General features: G+C 40.1%; 2 protein-coding genes across 9 annotated transcripts in view; one reads left to right on the top strand and one right to left on the bottom strand.

Moving 5' to 3' along the window:
• The window catches only part of LOC111252840 (uncharacterized), an 11219-nt gene extending 4223 nt beyond the window's left edge, over window positions 1–6996 (bottom strand). The window contains exons 1-3 of one of the 8 annotated variants that reach the window (XM_086993516.1): window positions 6586–6996; window positions 1948–2493; window positions 704–856 (exon numbers count right to left, since the gene is read on the bottom strand). In XM_086993516.1, the coding sequence (XP_086849642.1) occupies window positions 704–785 (82 nt within the window). In that variant the 5' untranslated portion in view covers window positions 786–856; window positions 1948–2493; window positions 6586–6996. Of the gene's footprint in view, window positions 1–148; window positions 173–205; window positions 616–703; window positions 857–1947; window positions 6443–6585 lie in introns of those variants that run through there. The other 7 variants (XM_022811371.2, XM_022811369.2, XM_086993518.1 and 4 more) reach the window with 7 other exon arrangements.
• Window positions 6997–7095: 99 nt separating this feature from the next.
• LOC111252843 (uncharacterized) lies at window positions 7096–11288 on the top strand. Its single transcript, XM_022811376.2, has 4 exons — window positions 7096–7414; window positions 8528–8685; window positions 8881–9051; window positions 10773–11288. Exons 1-4 carry the CDS (start codon window positions 7240–7242, stop codon window positions 11085–11087), a joined length of 819 nt encoding a protein of 272 aa, XP_022667111.1. The 5' UTR covers window positions 7096–7239; the 3' UTR covers window positions 11088–11288.
• The last annotated feature ends 391 nt before the right edge of the window (window positions 11289–11679 follow it).

Raw genomic sequence — 11679 nt, 5'->3', positions numbered from 1 at the left:
ATATATATGAATTCAACTGTTATTTATTCATTACGTTACTTTTTACGGGATATTTGCCCTACTAGATTGGACAAGGTATGGAGTTTTTTGCCGGAAAGCCTGTAGACGTGTTAAGCCTTATCACCCAGATTCTCAAGATGCAACAAACCTTTTCTGAGTTTTTAAATATTCAACTTTCAAATCATTTAGCTCGTTTAAAACGTACATGCTTCTATACAGAGTTTAGCCGACATTTTTTCAACTAATTTATGACAACTAAAATCACTTGATTTGAATACTACGAGAGTTTTTATGGGCTCATTGACTCCGAGCTTTGCATCCTCTGACTCAGCTGAGAAGTCGTTGCGCATAGGTCTACTTGTAACGCGGTTAAAATGATCCTGTCTCCTCGGTGCGTTACGCACCGTTTTTAATTTTTGGGTTAGATTGTCAACTGCACATTTCGATATTTTACTAAGCCAACTCCTTTTGCGACCGCTTTTTTTTGTATGAGTCTGACCATTAGAGTCCGCTACTCTTGCGTGAGCTCTTTTCATCATCCTACTGTGAGTCCATATAGAGTTACAAAAGCACGAAAACCATTGAAATTTAGTACAGGATAATCTATGGTAACGACAATGTTGTGGTTATAGAGTGACGATAATGTGGTCATAAGGCTGTACCTAACCTATGCCAACAGACGGAAGAAGATGAACTTGGATACCTGAACTGAGCTTAATGGCCGAAATGTTCCTACGTTGGTGGTGAGTAGGCACTGCACCACATGTCTTAGCCTTTCCCTCCATAGTAGTTTAAAGATGCTTTCCTAGCGACAATGACGTGAAATGTGCTATCGCTAAAAATCAGAGGGAAGCACCTTTCCCATAAAAAAAAAAAACACATGTATATATCTAGTGTGAGCGCAGAAATATCCTCGATCAAAATCAACCATGTGTGAAAATTCTTAAGTAGCCCCGCTAATGAATTATTATATTACTGCTCTTCGAATAATATAGAAGGTGCGGTAAATAAGTCACGGCACGCACCCGTGGCAAGTCAACAGATACACCGCGTGCAGAGGGGAGGGGAGGCGGTACACAGGTCTTTCATGAACGGTTGGTTGTCAACACAGTGAAGACCAAGATAAGAGTCGGCGTCAGAATTTAGTGTAGAAACTATGTTTAGTTTGTTTAATTAGTTTCAATTTTTACTATTCTATTAATATCTAGAAAATGTGTGATAGATAGAGGATGTGTATGCGAAATAAAATGTTATTAAATATGAATGCTATATAAAAATCACTGGGTAAATATCTCATCGACTGCTCTTAATGGTTATAGATAAGTCTAGTTTCGATTGTAGGATCCTGTACACCTATGACTGCAACTCTTTTTAGTCTATTTATTACTTATAATAATATCTAATAGCTTGAACGGTAGAGAACGATATCGTACGCTGTAGCGGTAAATCCTGTCTATGCCCATTTACAGCTAATAACTAGAAAAAAGTAACAACCGGTCTGAACGAGTTCCAGTGCCCATTACATCGTTGTAACGTGCATGTATCATTTGACGCAAGCGCAACTCATTTTTATTAGTTACGGTTAAACTTTTCGGCAACATTAACTTATTTACTGTAAAAAATTTAGCTTCGAACAGCGTTGTTAGCGGTATAGACAGTCGAACGCAGCTCCCTCCTACTTTGTGACGTGTTTTTGAACAGTTTGGAATTTGAATGCGATGCCTTGACTAGCCATGACGAGTTCCAGCTGCCCTATTCATCTATTAGCGCTTCATAACCACCTCGTTCCTTGCCGAATCTTAAGAAACCCTTCGACATTCACTGTGAGAGCATTTTCAACCGTCGTATTATCTCAGTAGTGGATGCACACACATTGCTTGTATTGGTGCTGCTAGGAAGCGCTGTGCCGGCTCTAGTTTTGCCCGTGACGGCTTCGTTGTTACTCACCTAGGTGGAGTGCCCTTGCGCAGATATTCGCAAGAGATGGACTGCCATAAATAAACGATATCCGTGGCCGTTCTCCATTTCACAACTAGTTTAATCTTGTATAGTTCGTTCAGCGATATGGAGCAGCTTCAACACTCGGTAGCTCGACGTGATGAACAGTACAATGTGCTATTCCACATGCAGAAAGGCCGACAGACAACACTTCCGCGCACCGCCAAATAAAATGTGATATAACCTACAATTTCAGTAGCGGCTATCGAGCTACAAATCCTGTTAGTACCACAGGGCACAGCGACGATGGCAATAATCATGATAACGATGATTATGCTGATGATGATGAAGGTTGTTCTCCCTGACGAGGGGAGGAGCGCGAGGGAGGCTTTCGAAATATTCCGGCACCCAAGTTGAAGCCAACCACAATGCTGCCTTCGGCCCAAGCTCGTTGTTTTCCTCGTTCATAGATTCTGGACTTCTTTAGCGAACCCCCTTCACATCCGTATCTCAGCACAATCATACAAAGAACATTAGCATGCTGTAGGAATCACACTGAAAAAAAAAACGCTTCGCTGAAGTATTTAACATAGTAAATGGAAGAAGTCGAAATACTCAGTTGCAGTATAGTATACGTGTCGGGTGCGTAAGTTTCAAACGACGGTTAGACCATACGCCTAGGTGTCGCTAAGCTTGTCAACGTTCTGCTTTAATTTAAAGCATCCATAGTAAAAATAAATGTATAAAATGCTTGCTTAGATTATCAAAGCGGCAGTTAATCGCACATTGAAGAAGTAAATATGAAAAAACTAACGCAAAAGCTGCGTCCTGTAGGTCGATCTATTCGTCCCTTAAATCATACTTCGTTTCATGGAAAGAGGTGGCCTATTTGCAAGTAAATAATCAAGGAGCATCTTGTTGTTAAGCTATTTTATCTGATCTTTTTATTTAAGATGTTTATGTTATATATATTATATTTCATAGTTTAAGTGGAAAATACGAGCAAATAGGAAAAAAATAAAATTATTGACTTCCTAGAGGCATTTTAAGCAGATTTTAAGACTGAATACGATTGTTGCTCCCTACAGAAATGGTGTTAGCTGAATCTAGGGTAGTTTCCGAACCCAGTATTGCTGTTTCAAAGAATCACATGATTAAATAGGTATAACCGTGCCGTCACGATATTACTTTTATCGAGTCCATGACTTAAAGTACTTTTGCCAGTCATTCAGTCAACGCAGGCTTTTTGGCGTTTTTTCAGGATGCCTAAATGTAAAAAATGGAATTTCTTTCAAAAATGGACAACTACGTGACGGAAATGGCTTTCCACAAATCTACCATACATTTGTCACAATTGGAATTTCGCTTTCTTAATTTCTGCTTAATTTCTCTTGCGACGATACCTTTTTGTCATCGGGCTTCAGCTACGTGGGAGCGTATCCGGGCGAAAAATAATATTTTATAGGAAGACTCCCATATATGTCTATGTTCTCAACCCGCCAGAGATGGTCTTCGACAATAACGGAATAAGATGTCATGGGAAGCTCCGAGTAAAACGGCAAGAGCATCCTTAGAGACTAAGAAGGTAATCCTTAGAGACGGCGGGTGATGCCTTCGACTTATTTCGTCGATTTTCAGTTTAGTACGTCCTAGTCTTCTCGAAAATTGTCAGGAAGGTTATTCGCTGATTGTAAATCTACACAGTAGAGTAAACGTGCAGATATTTAATCGATTCTAAACCGAATGGAGACCGCTGAATATTTACTAATAGACCACACCATACACACAAAGTAAAGCGAGTGTAGCAACCGTAGAAATGGCTGAAAACCACTCTAGAAAATTTCTAGGCATTCGATAAATGTATGGCGTTCAAAAGAAAATAGAAAATCAAAACAAAACTTTTTAATAGGTTTTTTTATTTGACATAACAAAAAAAGTTCACGCAGAGCGCCGATGGGATATGCCGTGTGTGCGAATCTCTGGTGGCTGTTAAATACACAATTCAAAAGTGGATACTATTCAAACAAAATGATTAACTCCATTGCCAGACCCGACTCGAACGGTTTCTAACGAGCTCCACGACGTTGCTCGTGGCATTTATGGATACTACCTATCTCGTCCTCAGTACGCCAAACGAAACCGATCTGAATCATTTGCCCGCCTGAGACCATGATGAATTCACGTTGTCTGGATGTCTAATTCACTTAAAGCAGCAAAGTTTATTGGTGTACTGTCAACTATCAGAAATGAAGGCAGGTCGGATTTTTTGCCATAGTTATAACTAAAGGTACAAGAACAAAGAAGCCAAAACATCATGGCCGGTGCTCTTCAAGGAGCTCCGCGATGTTCTATGGCATCTAGAACAATAAAACAATGGCCCACACATTAGGAAATAGTGCCTGTTCACGTCCTATTTCTGTAAACCGCCATTCTGCCACTTTTCGTTAATCGTGAAAGGCCTGCTCATTCTTGTGTAATAGTATGAATGTTCGACGACGTCAGGAAATGGTTGGATATGAGCGAGTTTAAAGGAAAACCGTTTATGGTAATGCCACTGCTCACATGGCAGTAACGACGACGGAAATCATATCAGTCATATGCATGAGTTGTAAGTCATTGCTCACACACAAATAGAGGTAGTAATGAGCAAGCATGATTCTTACTGCGAAATTATTTAATATATGGAAAGTAGATGCTAAGGGTTAGCCATGTGATGGAATGGGCAGTAATACTCCTAGAGAAGCAATTGCTTCTTAGTTAATAATTTACTAACACCCGAACCACGTGATCGGGGTAACCAATCGATTTGCCGTGTTGGTCATAGGCTTCTTTTTCACTGAGCAAAGCCTGAACCGCCGATAGAAAAGGTGGCGGAAGGAGTTTCAGGCGAAGGCAGAAGATATCAATGCGTAAATGCAACTCCTGGTGCCTCGTTAGTAATAGGGAAACTTTTGGGCGCTGACGGATAATGTTACACGGTGCGGTTTTTGTTACAGCGTCAGCCTTCGGTTGACTTGGCACAATAACACAACGGCAGCTTATGTCTATGCATAAAAACGTAGATAGTCGACTCAGAAGAAATGTCGAGGAGGTGGCGATAGACTGACTTCCTCAATTGAAAAGCGTAAGAGTGGTGCCTTGAAAGGTTAAGAGCAGCATAAACGAAATAAATCTGTATCGCATTAGACTACATCACGCAAGAGCATTACTAAAATCACATAATGGTACCTATAGACACCAGAGGAAACCCATCTGGGTACATTAAAGCACAATGAAAATGATATTGTGCCTCGTGAGATTGCCGGAAGGAACCGGACGATCTAAAATAAGCGTGTTTCAGTGGGAGAGTTACGAAAGAAATCAGATTATGTGAGACGAGGGTGCCGGAAAACTACAGGATTAGTGGTCCCATTATCGGTGCGGTGAGCCGTGTTTCAAAGTGTGAATGAATTTGTGCTAAACCATCGAGTCGCTTGCTAGCGTACTATGAAGGGCATTATAGGCCTAGTTATATCAATTGTCAACGCTACTATTGATGTTCAATAGCGTCTGGCGTACTGTTCTTAATCAAGCAGCCTTTCTACCATATACTTTTTTCTTAACCGACCTGTCTTGGGCAACAGAGGCTGCTGACAATCAGACAACCTCCAGCTTAACGTTAACCTAATTGAACATCGAATCACCAGACGCAGCGGAAAACCACTGAATACTCGGACAAGTTTGATTAGGAAACTCGATATATGGAGCAGAAGGATCAAAAAACAACGAAAACAGTTATCCTATGTGAAATGTAACGAGATCTGACAGGTGTATAATATTGGGCAAACAAGGACTTCAGGGTCGAGCAGGAGGTTGCCGTATGATGCCAATATGAGCATGGTTTACTATAGCGGGACACTAGAGAGTCACAAGACTGTTGATTGGCAGACCTACACCACAGGCCTTCAAGTTTAACAGTACCAATACACCTGAAACTCGCTGTTATGGTTTGCGTTGCCTTGACAACCACAACTTGTCAAAACTTCTCATAAGCCTACTTAATATAACAATGCCCCCATTGTTATATTATATACGGTCTACTGAAATGTTTTTCATACTTTTCATGTCTGGTACTTTAGGCGTTAGGCATTAGTTAAGACGGCTAACTGTTAAGACGAAAGTGTACCCCACTGCACTACCTCACGGGGACATGTACGCTCTATTAGGAGAGGTTTTTAGGTAACTAATGCAGTAAGGCGCGGAATCTAGTACGGGGTGGTCAGACGCCATTTAGAGGTATGTTTTTGGTGGATAGTGAAGGAAAAAAGTTCTGAATAAAGCCGCGCATATGTCAACCCGATGCGGTCTAAGTCCCAGATGGGAACGGACTTATGTTCCATATTGCTATAGTACATTAACATGTAAATATGACGTTACGTTACCATTAGGCCTCCTCGAGAACGATTCGAATATATTGCATCGCTCAATTTCAGTGTGGCTTTGTCAAGTAGATCTGCACACTATGTAGCGACTGCGAAGGATTCTATACAAAAAGCTTGTAGCACATACCTCTAATACTTCTGTAGTAAGATGCCACTCAGCCACTATGGAAGGAATGTGTTAGTAGACAGACTTGTTCATAACCACTTCTCTTTTCAACAGACTTACTTTTTTCTGTCCTGTTAACTGTTCTTGAAAATCAATATGGTATATTCTGAAGATAGTAGCAAATTATATATGGGTCTATTTGATTCAATAAGAAGATAGGTTCCTTGCGCAGTTCGTGACACAGAAAAATCTGACTAGAAAATAAGCTGATTCATGCAGGAAATGCATAGCGAGCATTGGTAAGAAAAAATGTCATTTGCAAGTAAATGGCAGTGCTTTAAGATGAAGCACAGCACGCAGTTCTTCATATCCTCCACATGTCCTTCATATCGCTCCAATAGACTGCAACGTTCTACCGAATCGCCAAACTAAAAAATCCAACAGGAGCAGTAGAACTTGGCCCTCAACTATCACGAACATGCGTTGGTGATATCCGTCACCCTATTTCGCATGGCCATGATACCACAGTCACGTGTTGCATACAATCAGACCATTGGCCACCACTTCGTGTGCTGCTATGTTCCTAAAGCACTCTTTTGCAATGTACAGTCATCACATGTTGTCGTCTGCGCTTTCGCATAAATACGTGAGCTGGTTCCGCTTTGCCAGTAGATCACGCGTCTACGTTTCAATCTTGGTAGGATCATTGACATCGTGTTGGAAAGCTTGATTCGACCTGTACTAAATTGTGTGTAATAAATATTTGGTAGAAAAATGCCTTCCAAGCTGCCATCAGAAACTTCCCTGCTAGAGATGCTGAACAATCATGGAGAATGTTCCAGTGCTGTCGGTGTGACGCCCAATTCCTCGGATGAAGCTTCAGGGTTAATCATCAATTTGTTAGGACCTGCCCACATCTCGGGTCAGGATTCTGCCAACCTAATATCAGGTACATCATTCTTGTTCTTGAAACACGAATATTCAAATGAGCTTTTATTTTATCAACCTTTGTCTAGACAATGTAAACAATTCAATATTTTGGCAGAACCCGTCGGTAATAATGGTCGATTCTTGTAGTGAATTATTTTACTACGTACGCATTTTACTGCGAATTTCCTCGTAATCAGCCCCGGTCCAATCGCGCTTGCCCCGGTCAGACACAAGGGCAGCATCGATTGAAACTAGATAAATTTATGTTTGAGGATCGGCATGACACGTACATTCTCATATTAAACCGTCGTAGTCATTGTCTATGACCTTTAACGCACCTTACCTGGATGTTCGAAACGATGATCTCAAAGAAGAAAATTTATCTATGCGAGAGCGAAATGGGTTTGGTTGCTTACTTTAACAGCATCGGTCTGTACGCTGCATCTGGTTCTAGAATAGCTGAGTGCATAATGACAAATTTATGTCTAACCTGAATTCGTTTTGAGAGCTGCCTCCGAGTTATGATTGAGTCATAAACACATAGCAGGATGTACTTAGGCCGATTCTCAGATATTACGCAGTATGTCCGATAAACTCTCTCGTGGCGCCGAACAAAGCGATATCGAACGATTTTTTTAAAAGTCCAAATCAGTATCTCGATGTTAACGGCGGCATCTCGCTGTTCTTACATGGCTATCGAACAACGCACCGACCTCTTTCAGGTGAATTCGTATGAAATTGATTTCATTGCAACATGCAATTACATTAACTAACTCTACGCTAGTTCAGATAGAGTCCACGTTGGCCTGTTGATTTGCGTCGCACAAAGGGCAAAGGGTAAACTGTAAAGTTATCTCGAAAAGCTCATTTTGGTTTGGGTCTCGACTAAAGGTTACAGCCAAGATTTTATTGATTATATTTAATGGGAGGTCATATCGATAGCTAAATGGAAAGTCTAGCATGAAATCAGCTGCTTTTTAAGAAAATACCTTTATATCCTTAAAGGACCGATTTATTACGGTATAATGTAGGCTTCTATTAAAATAGACTACAACGATTGCGAAACGTGTATCTACATACGATGCAAATGCTTTAGACCAACAAGTTAAGCAGTTTCAATGCACACCTTTAGATGATGATAAGGAAAACGCAGGAGATAAGAAAAGGAAGAAAGCTTCGACGGCCAAACACCCGGTCCGTAGAACTGAGCACAGCGCGTTAAGCCGATGGAAAAGAGACACCAATCAAACTTACCCGCTAGAGTATAGTTGGACATTTTGGATCACCGATGTAAGTTGACCGGTTTATGAATCAGCAATTCATATTTTTGTACTTGTTCGATATAGCCCTGCCAGCAAAAGTTACATGACTTCTACAGGCTAAGAATTAGCGTATTTGTTCTCTTAGGAAAATAGGTTTGCCTATTTGTGAAACTTCTTTCGCTATAATATTATATGATTATTATTAATTGGTTATGAATTGCAGCCTGAAAAAGACTGGCACAAGGCCCTGGAACGAATTCAAAATTTTTCAACCGTTCATGGCTTCTGGCAGCTGTTCAACGTTCTGCTGGAACCCTCAGCATTCCGTCATTATACTTATAATCTGTTTAAGAAAGGAATAAGACCCGAATGGGAGGACCCTGCAAATAAAACGGTAAAATATAATTGTGTGTTATTATTTACCTATTTATGTTAACGGAAGATTGCTTAACGTGGACGCCCTTAGTCGACGGCAATAGCGGTTTAGAAAAAGCTTGTAACTGAGGTAGTCCGACAAGCATGGGCTTATTATATGCGAAAACAGCAAAACCTAAATGTTCGATAGTTGGTATGATTTTAACAAGAACATCACTGATTCTGCTCTGAATGTTTTAGACAAGGCTTTTTATTTGCCCGTGATATCGTATGCTATTCGGTGCGTGGCAGATCTCGTTTTCACTCTGAACTATTGTCTTCTACTACCCGATTAAAAAATATAACATCTTCGAAAAAAATATATCAGGTATTTCAATATAGATATTATAAACCCATCCGAAATTATGCGGCTAGAAGATGCCGATGTTAGTCGTTCATGTTGGTGTTGGTGGTCGGTGGTTCACAAGAAAGTAAAGAAGCTAAATGTTTGTCAGTGTAGCTTTTTACTATCTCTTTCAACACAATATGCTATATGTCAATAACATTTGCTTTACGATCGCCTTACAATTCTGCCTATTAAAAATTTTATACATCGTTCAGCGAAACTAAGAGATGCTTTCTCGTTGTTGTCATGAATTGTTTAAATTAGTTAGCTAGCGTATTACACAGAACATTCTTTTTAAATAAATTTTATTTTATTTTAAAAATACATTTATTTTAAAAGTAAATTTTAGGTTGGCTGGTCGTAAATCTTTAGAAAACAGTCAACACGAAAGTGACTGTATAAAATACTCTTTTTTTTTTGCTTTTATCAAGTCCTCTAAGCATCCTTGTGCGTTCAACGCACGTAAAATTTCTCTTGTAAATATCTTCTTTTCCATACCCTACACCTCTGGATACGTTTTGCTAAAATTACCCGCATTACTGAAAGGGCTAGATGAGAACCTAGACAATTATAAGCCGACTTTTTGAAACAAAACCTAGGTGGAACTATTGTTATTTAAGAAATCTGACGTTTTTTCTTTGTATAGCCTTGTTTAGTAGTTGAAAGCAAATTAATTATGCGGTTACCATAGGAAGTTCCGACATTGGGGGTCAGTCTCACATACCTATGTGTCTAGCAGAACCCGGTATCCACCGATCGATCCTATAGTCTCGATTTAAAGTTACAAATATTCACTTCAACTGAATTGCTTAAGGCGGAATTGTTCTTCGGATTCGCAGAACCGGTTGGTGCACCTAAGTTCCATAAGTTACGTCAGAAGTAACGAAAAGACGTAAAACTGACGGACACTGTCACTAAAATCTTCAACGGAAAATGTACAATAAGAAGCCACTGTATTATTATTATGTAATACTGTAGTAGCTGAAAATTTTATGAGTGCATTTACTTAATTTCAGCTCCGAATGAAAGAAAAAGGGTTTTTGACGTCCCTGGTTTTTGGCAAATTATTCCCTGAATAGTGGTGTTAGGTGGGGTCAGGCCAATAATGTCCCCGTAATAATGCAGCAGTAACTTGTTTGCCTATTTACCCGTGAAATGATTTAGGTTCGAAACTGGATTATGTAGCATGCTTTAGCTAGTGCTGAAGCAGTCAATTAAAGCCATCGAAACAATGCTCGCCGGCAGTATGATGTCAACAATAATGGGAGTTTGGTGGCTTTATTCCTCTCTAGGTGTGGAAATATTCTGAGCTGACGTGACATGACATTGTTTTGTTTTTGTTTTCGTTTACTTAGGGCGGAAAATGGAGCGTCGGTCAAGCATGGTCTGCGCCACGGGTTGATGAAGTTTGGCTCGATCTTTGTCTCATCTGCATCGGTGGATATGAGCTCGGAAAATATTCGTCGCACGTCAACGGAGTCTACGTAACATGGAAACCTGAAGGGGCTCGCATATCTGTCTGGTTGAACACTATTGACAAGGACACGGTTGTGCCAACGGGCCAAATTATACAGAAGTGCCTCCAGCTTAGCCTGAAAAAGAAACTGCCAATGGAATTCGCGTATTTCAAAACCACACGCGGCAAGAACAGAGTTTTATATTCTCTGTAGATGAATGTAATGGAAATATGTGGGCCTTTAATCATAAGATTGGCCAATGACAACAAAAACAAGTGGATGAGGGCCCACATAACAGGCACGGTTCCTTCCAAATTCAAATTGAGCTCTATATACTGCTGCACCTGGAAAGCGAAATGGCTGAATTTATTTTAAATAAATTCATTTCATAATTTTTTTAGCCAATCGAATAAATTTTATGTCGTTTTTTTTTTAAAGTCTAGACCATTGGGCTTTTTTTGATAATCTGCCACGAAAGGGCAATTTTTACATTAAAGCTACGGCGGCCAAGATTTGACGCTGCAGACATTAGTCTCCAGCTTTTTTGTATTCTATTGTTTCCATGGAGATGTCGCTTTTCAACTCTAAATACGGACACTGGGTACAGGTCTCTGAGAAATTCATGCGTACCTTTGAGTGCGTTGCCATAGTAACTATGAATATGCGGCCAGTACAGGCTTGGATTCCATACATTTTGGATTAAGTAACGCGGAAAGCTAGCTCTCCTTTGCTAAATATGTCCTTTGAGGTACTTGCATCGCATAGACAGAGAGTCGCACTTTTGTGAAATAGAAGGTTATACGCA

The sequence above is a fragment of the Varroa destructor genome, unplaced genomic scaffold (genome assembly GCF_002443255.2).
Source record: "Varroa destructor unplaced genomic scaffold, Vdes_3.0 BEIS01000006.1, whole genome shotgun sequence".
NCBI lineage: Eukaryota > Metazoa > Arthropoda > Arachnida > Mesostigmata > Varroidae > Varroa > Varroa destructor.
The sequence above is the reverse complement of the archived record's forward strand: the minus strand, read 5'-3'. Positions and strand labels throughout refer to the sequence as shown.